The sequence below is a fragment of the Schistocerca serialis genome, chromosome 7 (genome assembly GCF_023864345.2).
Source record: "Schistocerca serialis cubense isolate TAMUIC-IGC-003099 chromosome 7, iqSchSeri2.2, whole genome shotgun sequence".
NCBI classification, from domain to species: Eukaryota; Metazoa; Arthropoda; class Insecta; order Orthoptera; family Acrididae; genus Schistocerca; species Schistocerca serialis.
The window spans coordinates 346,461,326-346,480,856 of NC_064644.1; the positions used below are offsets into that span (position 1 = coordinate 346,461,326).

Sequence of the window (19,531 nt, forward strand, 5' to 3'; positions counted from 1 at the left end):
CGTTGTTCATTTCAGTAGTTAGCAGTTGAAGCGTTAAGATAGTGGTATCAGCCACTTGCCGTATACTGAATAACTCACCGGACCACTGAACAGATATACGTTGGGTCACAAACAAGCGTACACGTGGTATTGACGTTCTGCGCAGCAGACGGCGAACAACGCTCGCGACCTGCTGGTCTGTCAGTGTCCAGCTATTTTTGGAGACAAACCAACATGTCAATCGATAACCCTAGCATGTGTGTTTGCGCAGCGATTCGATGGCCTCGTTTACCATTCTCGTGGATTCGTTCATAACAGCTATAGGTCAGCAGCTGATGTTTCGATTGTCCTACAGCTTTTTCAATTCAGAATGCAAGTCGAATTATAGCTGTTAAAGTAAAGTTTGGGGGTCCCTAGGTGTGAGTAGCAGTTCAGCCAATAACATCAGAAGTCATAGTTATCGCATCGCAAAACTCTTACATCTGTAGTCTTCATAATAATTCGCGCACGCTAAAAATTTGTACTGTTTTTTCAGGTAGAGGAATTGTACGTACATGTGCAGCCGTCAAACATGATAGGGAACACTTGCGATTTCGGGAGAAATTGCGCAGTGCTGAAGCCATAAAACTCGTCTTTCCGCCCGACCACCCCGATTCGTATTTGCGGTGGGCTTCTCTAAATCACTTTAAAATGAATACTGAAATGTTTGCTTTCACAAAGTCACTGCAGTTTTCTTTACCCTTGTCTCGGCGACATCATTGTCGACCAGCTTTAAGGCGTAACCGTGACGCTGCTTCGATAACACACTAGTATGTTGCATGTAGTGTGAGATTGTAGTGTACGACCTCAATTCAGGTGTGATATACTGGTCTGATTTACAGGAGATTCTCATAGAAAAATAAAAATATTTTATTAAAAAGGAAAACACAGCTTACTTTGAAGCTGTTGCCGCGTTGAGTGCGCAGATGCTTTTTAACAAAACAACTTCGAGCTAACGTTTTCAGGCGCTTTGGTTGGAACCAAATAAAGCAAGATATTGACGTTAGTCACACCACTACAGTTTAATAAGAAGACTGAATAACCAGTAGAACTTGATTATTCTAATTAATTGATTGGCTAGCATTTATCGAAACCAGAGCTTAGATTGGGCGTACCGTGTATTATACATCCAAAATGATGTCTAAGTTTTTTTGTTTCCTAACTATAAGAGATGACCCATTCCTCCATTCGCCAATCAGTCGTGTGTTTCTTTGATTCCGTCAAACAGGAGCACCTTCAGTGATGCGGAACGTGTGGAGGGATTTACTAACAAAAGAGAATCACTGTTAGAAAGTGAAGTGTACGCAATATTCACAATAAACTATCACCAAACTGCTTAATGCTATTCGGGTCTAAAACAGCTAAATATGAAGTAGTAAAATAACAGGAAAGCCGGAACTCTGGAAAAAGCTGCTTCTTTCCCAGTTATGTTAATGTCGTATATATTTGTCTCCTGCTGGTACGGAAGCTTAGTACTTACGTGAATACATAGGGGTTTTCCAAAGAAAGTAGTAACTGAAATTTATAACAGAGGCCAATTTGCAATACGCTTTGAACGTAGCCACTTGACATGCAGCTTGCAGGATTTTTCAATCTTTAATTGTAGATAATATATTTTGCTCAAAAAGTGGCTGATGAGGTATGATTTTACTTTTCTTTTAAGTTGGTAGAGGTTCCCAATTTATTGCTTACGTTAGAAGAGAGCTTGTTGAAGACTGCAGTACCAGATTATGTAATTGCAGTCTACTCTGCACAAAGAGGCAGAGTCGAGCTAAATGACAATTGTTTTTGTAGCTTTCATTGTGATTATGCAAATCACAGTTCTATCAGCATCTGTACTCAGCAGTTCACAGCCATAGGTGTGTAGGTTGTGGACTGTTCACCGAGAGAGCTTCGGCTCTGGATACGAGATATAAAGCAATATTCATCTTCTACTTGTAACACAACCTGTAGACTTCGAACGCTGCGAGTGCAGCTTGCTCTGCCTTTGAGCACGAAACTCTCGGTACCTTCTGCTGATGACCCATACATCCGCATTTACCGTCCCCCCACTCGTGCGCAATAGGTTCATTTCCTTCTTTTTCTAGCACGTGATGTTCTCGCGTGCGCTCGAGTAATGTAATGGTGATATCACCCCTGCATCGTGGATTGTGCTCGCGACGAATATTGGTGCAACGACTAACATATCGCCAGTCTCGAAAATATTTATGCTTCCCGATCATCATAAGCTAGAAGTATCGACATCAAGTGGGATAAATTATGTACACGAGTAGAAAACTGAACACACCCAACAGAATGTGAAAAAAATGGGATTGTTAGCCGCCCATAAGTAACGGAAGATTTAGAAATGTTTGATGCGCTCCAAAAACATTTGTGAGAAACTAAAAATCCTATAAACGAGAGAACATATGTTACTTCAGCGATAATTGATAATTACAGTTTTTATGATAAGCGGAAGAAGTTTTTATTTGCTATTTCTTATACTCTTTGGCGTATCTGCTTGAAGTATTAAAAAGAAGTACTTCGCAAACTTTTCTTCTTCACACCCATGTGAGCAGGACTCAGTGACACCATTATTTCATTTACTGGTATTCAAATTGAATTTCAAAGGTGTTAAAAGATTTCCAGGAGGAAAAAAAACATGGCCGTATGTCAGAACATTTAATTGATCTCTGCGCACTTCGCAGTGGAAAAGTAATTATTTCAAAATCAACACTGTGTTCAGCTTCTTTCTTTTCACTACTTCAGAGATCTGACGGCAGTCTTTTTCGGTTGTACGTTTTGTACGGTCCTCTATTCTATCTAGCTAAATTTGTGTCGTTTATATTTGCATGGTATATCATGTCACTTAATCAGTCAGCCATTCTTCCCCAGTCGATTTTCCCTTTTCATGTAGAGCTTTCATATTCAAAATTGAATACCTCTGCCGGTAGTGTCACTTTCCGTGGGAAATTAGTTTTTGATGTCTGTATATTGGAATTTGGTCCCAGCACTTGAAGCATTAACCCATATTCTTATCCTTTTTGCGGCAGTCCACCAATTTTCTGTTTTATCAATCCGATCTATTTTATATGATTTCCTTCCAGTTATTAAGAATGAAATAAAAATGAAACTGCGAAGAAGTTTTTGATTTTTGTTTTTCTCTTTTTTGGCTGAGTAACACGTGATAAATCAGAAAATAGGTACTTCTCAGTCTCGCTGGCGACAAAAGAAAACTGTGTCGAAGGGGGACATTCTCAGTTCGTTCAGATCACTATTTAGCGAGGTGCTACGCAGAAACCACTGAATGAAGGAGAAAGGTGGAAGCTAGACAGCGGCCACGGGTATAAATGAGGTAATGAAAATATCCGACACGAGGGCAGACGCACATTTCCAGTCATTTGGGGTCGACAGCCTTACGATTATCAGCTGTGACCCTGCGGCCCATAGATTTTGAGGTCAGAGCGAAAGTGTCAGGAGAGATGTTGAAAATGACGGACAGTGCGCAAATCGCGGAAACACAAGACTTCGTCACGAAATAAGTTTCATGGGCTGGACGAAACTGCACAAATACCCACCAATTTACTATGGCGCGCGAACAATATTTGGCATTGAGAGCAGATTCCTACTGCAAAAGATTTAGTTATTTAAATCGTGATCGGTGCCCAATGATGTTTTATAGTATTCCTGTCCGCCCTGGTAGCTGAGTGGTCAGCGTGACAGACTGTCAATCCTAAGGGCCCGGGTTCGATTCCCGGCTGGGTCGGAAATTTTCTCCGCTCAGGGACTGGGTGTTGTGTTGTCCTAATCATCATCATTTCATCCCCATCGACGCGCAGGTCGCCGAAGTGGCGTCAAATCGAAAGACCTGCACCAGGCGAACGGTCTACCCGACGGGAGGCCCTAGCCACACGACATGTCCATGTATATATAGTATTCCTTACAACAAAGCTGTTCAAATTCAGTGAGAAATACTGAAGGCAAAGGCGCCCTTACGGTAGTTTGTAGGAGAGAGAGGGTAGGGGCTTCTAGACCGGGGGAATGGAGTATTTTTATTATTTCGGAAGACGAATAGCGACTTGTAAGTATCCCGTAAAAAAAAGGCCCAGTTCCGAACATGTTAAAAACCTGCATAGTATCGACTTTTAAATCATTTTCTTGAAAGAAAACTATCTGACTACACTTTATTTTTTCTTGTCCCTGAGAACTAGAGTGGGGAGGTCGTACACGCCTCCCCCTCCCCCCCCCCCCCACCCTCCCCTTTGCCACCAGGAACGGGTACCCTGTATAAAGGACACTAACAGGCTCTCAACAGCCTTTTTCTCCCTGGAAAGGACGACAATGTAATATTGTAATCCAGTGTTAAGTGCAATCTAGGAATAGTCATTTTGTTCTTGCATTCATCAAATCAAACCTGGATACTTCTAGTGCACTTTTGAAGACGTGATTGGTTAGAAACAATGCCTATGCAGTCCAGTGAGCATAGTCACCTAAAATGATTTAATATACCTTTTTCATGATCCCGGAAAGAAATTTTCACTCTGCAGTGGAGTGTGTGCTCATATGAAACTTCCTGGCAGATTAAAACTGTGTGCGAGACTGAGACTCGAACTTTGGACCTTTGCCTTCCGTGCGCCAGTGCTCTACCATGTGAGGCACCCAAGCACGACACACGACCCACGACCCATTCTCACTGCTCTCATTCCGCCAGCACCTAGTCTTCTACCTTCCAAACTTCACAGAAGCTCTCCTGCAGACCTCGAAGAACCAGTGCTCCTGGAAGAAGGTACTGGTGGAACTGAAGCTGTGAAGGCAGGTAGTGAGTCGTCCGTGGGTAGCTCAGATGGTAGAGCACTTGCCCGTGAAAGGCAAAGGTCCTTAGTCCAAGTCTCGGTCCGGCACACAGTTTTAATCCGCCAGGAAGTTTCTTTTTCATGGTATTCACAGGAAACAGTAATCTGGCAGGCCACTGAACACCAAAAATATGTATCACAGCTGGATGGAAGAAGCCAGTTTGTATTTGTTTCTCCAAGTGCTCCCTGTAGGTAAAACACTTTCTATAATAGCATGCATCTTCTGTAATACATGGAAAAATTATTTCACAGGAGTTTATCGAAACTTTTCAGGTGTACTCCTGTATGAAGAACCTCTATAGGGAAAGATTATGAAAGTTAACAGAGGTTTCTGTGGGGTATAAATAATTACTAGAGTGTGGTGAAAATATTTGGAAATTTGATTTAGCAAATTGATTAATTTAGACACTGAAGCATAGAATGATCTCAGCACCAGTGATCATTATCCAGTACAATAGGAAAGAAAAGAAAATACCACATAACACAATCACATGAGTTGTTCCTTTATTTATACACTTAAATTTCTTTATAAATGGGGGAATGTGCTATAGTGATGTTAGTGTCTGGCATTCTGACCTTCAGCATGTAGATGCTGAGGGAATTTTAATGTTATTGAAGATGTGCTAGTCTAGACTCTGCAGAAATATTCCATTTAAAAGAACTTAATATTTCGTTTTTCCTATTTTGAAAATTATTTTCCACTTTGAGCTGCACTGTTATCTCATGAAACTTGCTGCAGTGTTTAGTAGTTTTTCATTTTTTGAAGATGTATTTGGAACATTCTGCTAACTTTTATAATTAGTTTAAGTAGTTACATACAACTAGTCAGTTGCAGCATGACATTGTGTTTTGCAGGTGAAATCACAACAGATGTTTTACGTGTTGTACAAGAAGCTAGAAAGAAGACACTTGGACCATTTAACCCATCCTTTAATGTCCAGAATCTTTTGCTTGAAGGCCTCGATAAGGTTAGCAATAATTTTAAATATAACACTAGCTTTTTAGAATTTGTTGAGCTGTCTGTCTAACAGTGAAATAGCAAAATCTCTGAAACCACAAATGAATGTTCTCCATGATTTTGTGTTTAGTTGTGTCCTTTGCCCCATAATAATTTGCCCTAAGGAACTCCCTTATTTGACAACACTATTACCTTGCTCTTTCTCCCATAGCCTAATTCAAATAGAAAACCTTCAGTGCACTTAATTCACTCACCGCTTTTATGTAATATATCAGCGATGTTAAATTTCAGCTTCCTTTGTGTGGGTGCTATGTATTATATGAGTAAGAGAGAACTATTGTATCTTAACTACATCTCAGGTATTCGTATTGCAGTGTACCTTGCTTAATGCTCTGTTGTTTTTGTAATTTTTAATTTTTTGTGACTGTCATAAGAATAGATTTTTTTCCCTGCACCCTTTCATTAATAGCTACAGTAATAATTATTTTATGGATTTGCCTCACATGAAGTGAACAGTTTAATTTCTGTGTTTACAGGTACTCCCTGAAGATGCTCACCTAAGAGTGAATGGAAAATTGCATATATCACTGACAAGGGTATATGATAGGAAAAATGTAATTGTGTCGCAGTTCAACAGCAAGGAAGATTTAATGCAGGTAAGCCCTCTGATAAAAATTTAATGCTTGTGATTGTGATTAACCTTGGACCTAAGCAGACAATACAGACAGTTTCTTTTTGGGGAGATATACAAATGAAAACATGTTGTACTAAGTATAATTTTGTTTAAAATACAGCCAGTTTTACACTTTTTAAATGTAGACTTCAAATGTAAAGCCCATATTTTACCAAGATTAGCAGTGACATTTTATCATAATTTCAAAATGTATGTACTAGCTCCTGTCACAATATTCTGAGCAAATATTTCACAGGTGTGTTCCAGTGAGGCTTATAATCAGATCTCAGAATAATCAGTGGCCCTTCTGTTCCCCAATAAAGACCATTGAGTATCTATCACAATTTTTTCTGACTGTGGTTTAAAGTTAATATTCACTGAAACCAAGTGATATGCTTATTTCTGTTTCATTGGATTGAATTTACTCAGTCTGTTATATTGTGAGATAGGCTGCTGCATAATTTCCTTCACTGTAGCCTTACAAAAGATATCCCCAATAACTTTTAGAGTTATTGTGTGTATTATACAGACTAACAGCTTTTATTTGCATGAAAATGTTGTAAAAAAATATGTGCAATAGTCATCTTAAGTGCAGTAATAATATATTGACAATGTGACAAAGAAGGCAGCATGAGGGTGAGGTCTACAGTAGTATATCAGTCAAGGAGGCAAATGAGGCACTGTGATACTGGAAAAATACTCTACAAAAGTAGAGAACATTTGAAATACTTGATGTGAAGGAACTGCTGGCTGTGAAAATGGATTTGCTAAAGTTGTTACTAAGTATACATTTACCTTGACATAGTGCTATGCCTACACAGTCAACAGATCCTTATGGGCTTACGGGTGTGGCTCAGTTACATAAGCATTCTGTTACTGCTTTTGACCTTGTTTATTATGGTATTATTATTGTCATTTGCAGGCTCTACTAGCAAGCAGTTTTGTTCCAGTCTTCTCTGGGCTTCTACCACCTAGGTTCCACGGTATTCGGTACATGGATGGTGGTTTTAGTGACAATCTTCCAACTTTAGATGAGGACACAGTTACTGTTAGCCCTTTCTGTGGCGAATCTGACATATGTCCACGTGATACTTCGTCACAGCTTTTCCATGTGAGTATTTACAATCACAGCTCTATTTTACTAATATTTCACCATAAAAGATATGAAATTATTTAAATTAACATGTAAGTTAATAGCTGTCTTACCGAGACATTTCTCTTTTCGTAGATAAACCTTGCCAACACCAGTATTGAACTTTCACGTCAAAACGTATATAGATTTACAAGGATTCTTTTCCCTCCTAAACCTGAGGTGAGTTTTGAAGTAAAATGTGTTTGCTCCTATGAAATACAGTAAAACTCTTCCATGCAAAATGAATGCAGCTTCTTCAACAGTATAATAGTTATTTGTTCCGTATTCTATTTTGTTGTATAATTCATTTGCAGACTTTAGCAAAAATGTGCCATCAAGGATTTGATGATGCAATGGCATTCTTGGCTAGAAGAAATATGATAAACTGTAACCGCTGTTTAACTATCCATGCGTCATATGAGATTAAAGATCCTCTCAATTTCAGCACAGAGTCAGAATCAAATTGTGAAGAGTGCATTGCACACCAAAGGGTAGGTAAATGTACCTGGAAATTTTTAAGCTGTACTCACATTGTTTTGTTCTGAATTTGTTGTTACAATTATTTTTTTTGTTACAGGCTGCAAAAATTGCTAAGTTACCAGAAGCTGTTGTCTCAATTTTTCAAGATGCTATAGCTTCAACTAATAATGGTTTCACTAACTGGATTTTCCAATACAAAGGAATGAAGCTGTTATCAATATTGAGTTTGCCATATGTACTGCCAGTCGACATCATGTATGCCACATTCACAAAGTGAGTCAACATCTTGTGTTGTAGTTATGTTCAACCTATTAAGCTTACAACATCCTGTTAGGATGTAATACACTTTAAGTCTCACAAATAACAAGCAATTCTCTTTATTTCCTCTTCAAAGTTACATATGTATGAAAACATAATTTTTGAAATTAGTGTGATCGGCAACAAATTGGAGAAGCGTTCCCATCAAATGTGTGTAGTTGGAAACGCAATCATTCAGCCAGAATTGCATGTATGTGGCTATAATGGTGTAATTCCGTCACATGCCCACTCACTAGTGGAAGCTGACAGGTAAGCAGTTCAGTGTACTTATGCAACAGCTACAAAACATGACATTGTCAATGTGTTTTGTCAGCTTCTGTGATTACAAATCTGCCTACCTGTGATGCTTCCTAAGTGACATGGGCTTCGTGTGAAATGTCTCCAAGCATTTTGTAACATTTTGTCCAACTTATTTATGTGAGGTGTGCTTCTGTTATGGTGTTGAAAATTCAATCCAGGCATTAAACTTAGTCCTCATTGTTCATTTTGATGTTGAAGATGGAGGTTTGCCTGTTACCCGGTATAGTATTTTGGCCAAGTTTTGATCACCTATTGTTTTGCTCCATAGTTCCTTCGTGGAATGTTATATATGCTTACAAAAAAATGTGTTGGAAAATGTCACATTGTGACCAAGCTTTCATTGTGAGAATCTGTTTAAGATCAATGTAGTTCAGCACTTAAAATTCTGAAGTCTTATGTGGACTATGTATGCTAGTACCCAATCTATTCACCAAATCAGGCATCCTCTAATTTTCCCTATTTCACAATCTAAAAATATTTGTGGCTCAAAAAACCTTTGTAATCTTATCTGGGGCATCACTATGATGGTACCACAGCTTTCCAAATCATGAAAATTTTCTTCTTCGTAGTACTTAGATTTTGTTGATGTTGTTTCAACTGGTGTTGGGTCTAAAGTATGAATTTTTTTGTATATTCTTTTTGTATTAAATTAACTTCTGCTGTTAATATTATTTCTTAAAAAAGATAGTGCCAAAACTAGATCAAACTTAAAAAGAAAATGTTTGTGTGTGTATTGAGGTTATTTCACAATTGTAATGTTGATATGATTTAAGAACCAGTCTTGTCTCATAAGTAGGGAACTGAAAAATTCATGCAAATCCTGGCTCAAAATGCAAAAATTATACAATAAATTGAATTTCTGAGCAAATTGTATCCAGTTGAACAGTTTTATTAGAGATGGTCAGAAATAGCTTTTTTCCATATATAAATATTGAAAAAGTACTCAGTTTTCATTTACTGGAATTGCAAATCATCTATTGAAGCCCAATTTCTAAAGATAATATGCGTAAGAAGTGTTTTCAAAATAAAAAGTGCACAAATGCAACACCGTATCAGTGCACTAAAGGACCTGCTGTCACATCAATTCTGGGCATGATAATTTGGTGTGATGCAACATAGAACTCAATCACGGGACCTAGCAGCTTAGAAAAAAGAAATTGATATGTTTGACTGCCGGCTAAAGTTCAAAAGTTGGTGTAATGCAGTCAGTTTAACATGGTAGTTTTATGTGGTGGATGTTTGGAACTGTGGTTGCATTGAATACAAGTAGGGCCTAAACTACCCTCTTTGCAATATTATCTACGTAAGCAAGCAGTTGCGCATAGCTGTTACCTAATGCTTTGCATTTTGCGTTTCTCGTTGTTTTCTTTTGTGATTTTGATAACTCTCATTTGCTCACACATACGGCCAACTGCCTGTTAATAATGTGTGCACTCTGCACTACAGTGCAGTCAGAAAGCGAAGACTGATTCGCTCTCTCATAAAGGCTTACCTTAATCTGCAAACAGTTATTTTTGGTGCCACTCCTACCCAGAATACCTTGTCAGTTCTACCTGTAGTGTTTTCAAGTATGAGTCGCGTAGCTATGAATGTCCACGATAGGTCAAAATAAATACTCAGCAGATTTTGTGGTTATTGAATAAGGTGGGAAAAGAAAAATTTGAGAAACACCTTAAATTAGAGGCCTGAAAGCGATGTTGCTCTTGACAGAAGTGGTCATTTATTGAAAGGTTAAATAGAGCCAAAAGGTGAATATGCGAAAAGATCGTTGCAGGGAAAAAATGAAGTAGTTCCAAAGTCAAACATTCCAGTCAAAAAGATCCCAAATGGCCACTATTCCTATTTTGATGCAAGTGAAGAACATGAATTCAGATGTTCATGCACTAATTTGAGAATTTCAGAAAAATTTGTGTATAACATTAGAAAATATTACTAAAATCTGTTTCTACCACTTGTGACAATTAAAAACAATGTCAGTAAAAGGCATGTTCATTAATAATAGCTTGTAATATTATTATTATTAGTTTCCAAACTTCTGGTTTTATCGTCTCAGGTTCGTGGCTGCAGCACCACACATTGGTAATAACTTATGGAATATCAGCAAATTTATGATTCAGCAGGTGTCAGAACTCTTTGAAAACATTAGTAAAACACAAAAATTAGCAGCATCAATAAACTGCCAACTTGCAATCACAAACTTTGGAGGCTGTAAGTATTGCTACTGAAAATAATTAATTGGAAATAGCTTATAAACATATGCAGATTGTAACAATTTAATTTCATATTTCAGCTAAATATGACATTGACACTGGAGTTGATGCTCCCTTGAAGTCAAAAATGAATTTAAACTTCACACTGAATATGGCAAGCAGGTATGTCTACACTTTTAATGGAATTGTAACGTTACCACTCCCTTCCACCTATAATTTTTTATCATTATGTGGATGATTCCTCTTTAATTTACTATTATGGCAGAAAGTCAGTACTGCATTTTATTGATCATATGAGTAGTATAGGTTATGTTAATTTTAGGGTGGATGTGAAGTAGGAGATATAGCAGCCCTTTCCCTTGCTAGGGGATGCTCCAATACGAAATGTAAAAATTTACTCAGAATTTTATTTACCCACAAAGTATACACTGAAAGAAATGAGCAATAAAAATTTTAGCTGCTGAGAGAGATTGAAGGATTTTAATAAAATTTTTGCAGTTTATTTTTGTTACACATAGAACCACTTTTAATAGCAGTTTGTATAGTCCTACCTACAAGTCTACCTACCTAGCATGCAAATCAACAAATGGCAGAAGTAACTGTGACAGCAAATTGTCACATAGAGTGAAAATCCAAGACCACTGAGATGAAAATTTAATAGTACCAGAAAGGTCACATATCATTCATTTTTGGATAACTTCCAGTTCACATCAACAATTGAACTGTCACAGATTTATTTTTTACCATGGCGACTAGCACAGAAGGAAAAATTATTGCAGAGTTTGACATGACATTACATTATCTTCCATCACTTCAGTCAATAGTTGCTTTTTTCAAATGGTATAGCAATATTGTTGCAAGTTCTCATAACTTTTGAAATAGATGCATTTGACCTATAATGTGATAGTTGTTTAGTTTATTCCTTGTTGTTGCTTCAAAAATGTGAATTGCTATTGAGCACCTAGGACCAGTTCAGTGTTTTCTTGAAGATATCTGTCTCACATATCAGCACAAAATGATCACCACATAATGTTTCTTTTTTCTGTGTAGCAATACTGAGTAAAAGTACGCAAATCTTAGATGGGGGATTAAAACCATTTTCAGTAACAAATAAAATTGGACATACTGCATCTTATGAAGGATAGTCATGACCTCGGAGTTCGAGATTTGTGGTACCATATGAATGTGGCAGTAGTCTAATAGAATAGTCCAGTAAAACCATTTCTCAGCACTCTACTCAATGCTAGGGGGCTAGTGGCTCATCAGATACAGCAATCTAGTAAAATATTATTGGCTGAACATAGTTAAATTTATTTATTCCATGCAAGTGGGGCTTCAGTGGAGTAGATTCTGAATTTTACATTCTGATAGGAACAGTGATACTGTAGATGACGTATACATCATTGGCACTGATGTAATCACTGATTGTAGACAGGAAGACAATCATTTAAATCTGTGGGTTTGTATCACCTCTTTGACATTCATTTGTTTCCCTGATACTTGACAATGGACGATAATGTAACACTCAGAATGTTATACTGATTTGATGTAGCAAGTCCACTTCATAATACAATATGTTTGTATGCTACATTTTGGTTATGAATGTTTGCCCATTTCTTCATTTTTGGCTGTATCTTTTTCTTGTAAGTGGTGAGTTTATGGTTACTGGATTTAAGGGATATACAGTCTGTTATGTTTTGTTGCTGCTATAGTTAATACGTAAAACTTGAAAATAAAAATTCAGATGGATCCTGTCATCTTCACTGTATTATATAGGGTGATTCTTAGTAACATTTAAATACCCCTGAAGTGATGCAGATGATGTTGAGATAAGTAATGCAATGTAAGACACATGGGGTCACAAATGTTGGGAAATCACTAAAAGTGGATCACACACGTCGTCATGTATCTTGCTGCACATGTAGCAGTTGGGCTCGTCGATCCTATCACCACTGGTAGGAGGCAGTGTTTTACGTCACCTCACTGAGGTACTCTGTTTCTATTCTTCATTATCCAGTGTGATATGGTAGTACTTGCAGTAGTGGTACAATAATACAATTTTTGAAACTACCTGACAGATGAAAACTGTGTGCCACACTGGAAGTCGAACTCGGGAGCTATGCCTTTTTCAGGCAAATGCTCTACCAATTGAGCTATTCTTGCGCAACTAAGGACCCATCCTCACAGCTTTACTTCCACTAGTACATCTCCCACCTTCCATACTTCACAAAAGTTCTCCTGCAAAACTTGCCAGAGTAGCATACGTGGAAGAATGGAGTGCCACCTGAGTAGGAGGCAACAGGGTGCTGTATATGGTTGTGATAGATATGATAGTTATCCCAAAATGCTTAATAAGATGAAAATAAATATTATGTTGATGACCTAGGCAAATGGAAGTCCACTCAGTGCTAAAGGTGGTTGCAAATGTCCGAAGTGACTTCTTGTCTAAAAGGATAAGATATGCTACTTTATTGAACAAAACAAACAGCCTATGGATAAAGTTATGAGTATTTACGTGGGAACAGTTCTTGTCCTAATAGTGGCAAGTCATGTAGAGTTGTGCAAAACATTTCTTTCTAGTGACAACTAAATAATTCATGGGAACATTCAAATCAGTTTACTACCACAGATACCATATTTTTCATTCATATAATGTGATAACTGAAAACTTACGCCAGACCAGGCAGCGAAAGTAGACCAATATTACAGGAATAGTCAGACTATTGTTATAATTCTCGCATATTGTCTCAAGACTGTGGTTGCAAAAACTCCACAGTATTTCTAAATTACAGTTGCTTGTAAAGTCAGGCAGGACGGTACGAGTGCTGGGAGTGTACTCAAAGAAATTCTCTTCGTAGTCACATTGTGGATACTTGGCATGATTCACTCATGCTGCAACTCAAGAGTGGAAGCAAATTGGTTCTGCAGTCTCATCACTTCACTTAGTGTTTTTGCATATTACAGAATCTGACAACTATGACAGAAAGCACTTTCATCAGAAAGCCTCAAACACCACCAATAAATGTAAAATCCACATAGTTTACAAATTATTATCTTAGTTCTGGTGTTGCACAATTATCTGATCTCTGTTAGTTTCTCTACATTATATTGACTTTGGATCTAAAATGTTACAACCACTCTTTCATGCCAAAGATTACTGCTCTGCTCTTTGTGCGTGTATAACAATGAACGTTTCATTCTCCCAGTGACCTCACTTAAACACTGAGTACAAATAAGAAACTTTTAAAGTAACCGTTGATAGATCTGCTTTTCAGTCATTATTAATCATATTTCACAAAAGATTGATGAATTTTTCTTTCAGGGAACGAAAGAATATAGTCAGAGCTATAGAACAAAGGAGATGTAGTTCGGCTATGAGTGAGATGCCACTTGATGATGACACTTTCGAGCAGATACTTAGAGTGACATCAGAGCATGAAACAGTTATAGGATTTTATTACCAAGACAAAAATAACAGGGTAAGTTCACTGCTACCCCTATTATAATAAAAATGTTTTATCCTAAGAACTTAAAAGTGTAATTCAGTTGTACAGTAGTGCTGGACATTTTATCTGGGTTCTGTTTGTTCAGGTAACAATGACTGAAATATATGATGTGACTGATGTTGATTTACCTGGAGCACTGTCACCTGAAGAGCAAGAGAACAACACTTACCTGCAATTTGATGAAGACTTTGATGACCCTACCTCAAGTACATGGCCATCTCAGCTTACTCTTAATGGGCCATGTAAGTAAATAATCTTTTTTGTTTCTGTACTTTGTTGGAACTGTTAGAAATAAAAACTTTCACTTTGCACTTTAGTTTTCAATGAAGTTACACAAATGGTGATTACTGGATGAAGTCACGCTAACAAACTTTTTTAAACGAACATTGATCTTTTAAACAAGCAATTTGTAGTATGGGTTGAAGGAAATGGTGAGGAGAAGTTATGAACAGCAGCATCATGCTATATTATTGAGGCTGTATTGTAAGTTTAAGTTATGACAGAAATACATGTGCCTTACCACAAATCTCAAATCAGTTCACCAAGGAACACATTACAGAGTCTTTTATGTGGGAGGAACTCATTCTGTACCTTAAAGTTCAAAATCGGTCAGAAAATAATTTAATTACCATACTCAGTCATTTGAAGACAAATTTAGTAAATATGGAAATGTTAAAATAACATTAGTCATTACTCAGAACAAAACAACAAAAGGTGGTTTTTGAGACACTAAATATCCGCCACTTGTGATAGTCATCTGAATTGGTAAGGCACAAAATAGTGAATGGTTCGCATATTGTTATATGTGAGTCGAGTGATTGGTATTGAAACTTCAGGCGGACAGACAGCAATGTAGCCGAACATGACTTATAGCATTCTGCCCCAGTCTCTCTTTGTATGTGTTCTGTAGCAGCAGAAACAAAACCATTGACAACATGCAGGTCATATTTGTACGTGCGAATTTATTTATAGTTGCTACTTGTAATATATTGTCTTGAAAAATTGAAAAGAGCTATTTAGTATCTAATATGCTGAAATATCATGAAGTTATGTCAAATTTCACAATATAAATGAAAACTATTTTCTCACTTCATTGTCCATGCACAGTTTTTATTTCCATTGTTAAATATTAGCAATATTAATTACTTCTAGAACGAGTGGCTGAAAATTTAGCAGTATATTCTGAAGATGGTACAATATGGTGATAAGTCGATGGCCTGCTCACTCCTCACATTCTTTAGTTTGTTGTAGTTGTGCTAATCGAAAAACACAATTCTCATTACTCTCATAATTGATTTAAAATAGTCATCTTCAGTACTGCTCGAACTATCACTGCTCCCTCCAGTTCTGTAACTGAATTTTCTATGCCTTCATTTTTGGCTGCCTCTGTGATAACACTTGTACGTGACCAATTTCATGCCTGTGCCTTTTAGCGATCACATCAATTACGTATGTCAGGAATCGTGGTTTATTTTGTGCCACAATTTTGAGTAATTGTGCCTTCTTCAAAACTTCTCTGAGATCCACTTTCCATGATTTCAGCCGCTGAATAATATCTTCTTTTTTCATTGTCAAAGTTGGTGTCCTATCATGAAAAATGGAATTGATAAGGGGCATTACCCATCATAACGCCACTACGGCAACTTGCAAGTGAATGAGAATGAAATGATGATGAAAGACACACAACACCCAGTCATCTCAGGGCAGAGAAAATCCCTGACCCTGCCGGGAATTGAACCTGGGACCCCGTGTGCGGGAAGCGAGAATGCTACTGCAAGACCATGAGCCGCGGACTTCATGGTAATCACATCTCTTTTCTGAATGAAACATTAACAAGCAGTTTGGCACAAAACTGTCCAATACGCCTGCATGTAAAAGAATAATTCGCCCTCCTTTTCCAACAGGCACTGCCATGTTCGCCTTGGGTGTTCCATCACTCATAATGAATGGCTGGTATTAACCCGCGTTTCTTCTACCCATACTACATTTTAGAATCTCACACCCATGATTCTGTGCAGAAATCTGCACCATAATGGTTCTACATGTGTTCTTTCCATCAATATATTCTGTGTGTTAAACACTGGATAGCTGAAGCCTATGTCTTTCAGCACTGTACGTAATGAAAATTTGCTTTGTTTAAAAGATCATTTTTCTGAAATGATGCAAGTAATTTAGATAGTGGGATGTTCCCTTCTCTTATAATATCCATATTTATGATGAACATAGTGTCTTCCTTGTAATCTTCAAAGCTGTCACTTGCTCCTTCCTCAGCTCCTTCTTTCTGGTGTGTACAGCCTTGTGCCACTCTTACCACACTCTATACTGTACTGTTCTTTCCCTGTTGTTACAGCAGTGTTCTTGCTTATTTTCAATGCTGCTGCAGCCCTCATAACAACCTGAGCATCAGGAAATAAGTGGTTACCATTTTCCTTTCCTTTTTCAAAGTCAGTTCTCACCGAACACACCAATTTGCGGGCTTGCCTGTCTAGTACACTTTACTTCGTCCATTTCACTCACATGTTGGGCTGGCACTATTTGTTGCACTTAATATTGTTTAAAAAGAAACAGAAGCAAATAAATACTAACAACATCAAAAATGAAATAAACCATGAACTGAACTATTAACACACGCAACAAAACAACAGCACTGGTTGCACATCACACTTGCTGGTATGCTCGTGACACATGCGTGTCGGGTTTGCAGAGCGTCAACATGGCTTGTGCTACCTGCTCAAGTGCAGTCCGTTGTTGGGTGGCTACCTGTGGTCACTAAGCAACAGAATGGCGCTACTGAGCTGTCAGTACCAAAGACTCTTCTCCCAGACTATAGCTGGGTATATGGTTGTCATGAGACTATAGGGTTCAATAGTCTTCAGGCCTCAACCCTTGGTATTTGTGGAATACTAGTAGTCCTGTGTGACTAACCACATTTATTATTATGCTGCTGTTTTGGTATTTCCTTCATTTCCCTGCAACTGTATTTAATAGCGCCGTACACATCGCTCTTTCCATCTTATATTTAAGAGACCTACCCAGTAGGTTTAACGTAATAAATGAGATAGTATTATCATTATTTATGCTCAACCTCTTGTATGAAAAATAGTGTATTGTTTTGTGTATACTACTTTATTCTTTTATCACAACTCAGTTCCATTAATTTTCTTTCACAGACTCTCCCTATAACAACAGCATGGCTAGTATTTCTGATTTATCACTGGATGATGCTGACCATATTGCTGCAGAATCGGCCAATGTGTTTTCGGATCCAGAAAGTGAGTGGAACGGTATGCACAGTAATGGCTCATTCTATGCCGACACATCACCAGACAATGGTGAACAGTCATTACCAGAGTCAGAGCAACAGACACCAGAAACTGAGAGACTATTGACAAGGAAACCATCTTATTTGGTGTTGACAGATTAAATGAGTCCACAAATTACGTAAAATGACTGATGTGCTGCACAACACTCAAAATGTACTGTTGTGAATTACACTGTGAAGATATTCTGCCAATTCAAAGTAGAATTTCTATTAAAAACAGTGTGTTTTTAAATATTAAACTGTTCAGTGGAGTCATTGCATAATGACAATAAACCTTGCTGCAAGGACCTGATATTTACATGCCAGTGTTCTTACCAATAAGTCAGTTGAACAGTTATTCATTAATTAGACTCCTAAATCAGCAGTACTAAATTGTCATGTAACTGGTAACTGTAACTGTAACTGTAACTATCAAGTGACCTTTCTCTGTTGTGAAATGTACAGTCCTTCAAAAAAGACAGAGAAAGCAAGTTTTAAGAACATTGTAAAAGCGTACTTAGTAAGTGGAAGAGTTATTTATTATTTAATTTATTTATTTATAAATAAAGTTATCATTAACATGCGAATTTTGTAAAAATGTTTGTAAATAGAAATCAAATCCTCCCAATACCGTAGAAATGTAAATTAATTTTGCCTAGAATCTGCTTTTATGAATGTCTCAATGTTAAAACACCTAGAAAAATGTTTTCAATGTAAATTTTATTATAATGACATAATTGTGGACATTCTTCTTCATATTATTATTATTTTTATTATTATTATTCATAACCAATGAACTGTGATAACTGTATATATGTATTATAATGTAAATATATGCCTTGTTTTGTAATTAAACCATCATCTTTGATAAAAGGTTTGCACAATTAATTACTCTTGGGCCCCTTAACTCCCATTGACAAAGAACCTGAGAGTTCTGATAAAGAACCTGAATGCTTCGGTTATATTGTCAAAAACAATCTGTTAATGGTTACTGGATTCTGACCAGAATATTTACGCAACACAGAATTGTAGTGACATTTATGAACAAGTACACTTACATACTCAAAAATACCTTAACTTGCATAGAAATTGAGCCGAGACATGAGTAGCAACTTAAAACCTAGATGAACTACAAGCAAAATAATAGTTATTTTATTTTCCATGGGCAATAAGTTACTTTATTGCTAGCTAAAGGAAAGGACAAGGGAAAGAGGATAAATTCTATATTAGATTTAATTGCATCCATTAATTCAGTCATACACGGTGTTTCATAATTACCATTATGAAGGTAGGATGTGAGTCTAGTTAGCCAGTAACAGGCAGAAGCAGCCACTGCAGGCTTCTTTTGAAATGTACATTAACAACAGATTATGGTTAGTGCTAAACTACTCATATAGACATCTGAGAGAATTACCTTGTATTTAAATATCATGTCACCATAGCCATTTTTCAGGTGCTTTTATTACAGCTGTGTATTATTATTATTATTATTATTATTATTAGTAGTAGTAGTAGTAGTAGTAGTAGTAGATCACTAAGCCTCGATCGTCTAAAAAATTGCAAGAGAGGTTATCAGGTTTTCTTTTGCTTTGTTTTTGAATATACTGGAATTTCGTGTCTGCCAGTAACCTTTTGTACCAGAATAAAAATAAAATAGACTCTATTCTGAAGTAGGGATGCACAGTTATATTGCTATTTCTTTTACTTCTAGCATTGTGGTTACAAATTCTGTAGTTCACCTAAATTCACTCTTGTTATTAGACATATATAACAGTTAGGGAATGTGTATTGGAAAAGAAAAAA

General features: G+C 37.1%; 1 protein-coding gene across 1 annotated transcript in view; it reads left to right on the forward strand.

Moving 5' to 3' along the window:
- The window catches only part of LOC126412173 (patatin-like phospholipase domain-containing protein 2), a 31,604-nt gene extending 13,003 nt beyond the window's left edge, over nucleotides 1-18,601 (forward strand). The window contains exons 2-12 of the mRNA XM_050081654.1: nucleotides 5,706-5,818; nucleotides 6,345-6,464; nucleotides 7,404-7,592; nucleotides 7,710-7,793; nucleotides 7,928-8,104; nucleotides 8,191-8,366; nucleotides 10,765-10,919; nucleotides 11,002-11,083; nucleotides 14,244-14,400; nucleotides 14,513-14,669; nucleotides 17,598-18,601. Coding sequence (XP_049937611.1) covers nucleotides 5,706-5,818; nucleotides 6,345-6,464; nucleotides 7,404-7,592; nucleotides 7,710-7,793; nucleotides 7,928-8,104; nucleotides 8,191-8,366; nucleotides 10,765-10,919; nucleotides 11,002-11,083; nucleotides 14,244-14,400; nucleotides 14,513-14,669; nucleotides 17,598-17,851 — 1,664 coding nt within the window. The 3' untranslated portion in view covers nucleotides 17,852-18,601. The remainder of the gene's footprint in view (nucleotides 1-5,705; nucleotides 5,819-6,344; nucleotides 6,465-7,403; nucleotides 7,593-7,709; nucleotides 7,794-7,927; nucleotides 8,105-8,190; nucleotides 8,367-10,764; nucleotides 10,920-11,001; nucleotides 11,084-14,243; nucleotides 14,401-14,512; nucleotides 14,670-17,597) is intronic.
- Nucleotides 18,602-19,531: the final 930 nt, after the last annotated feature.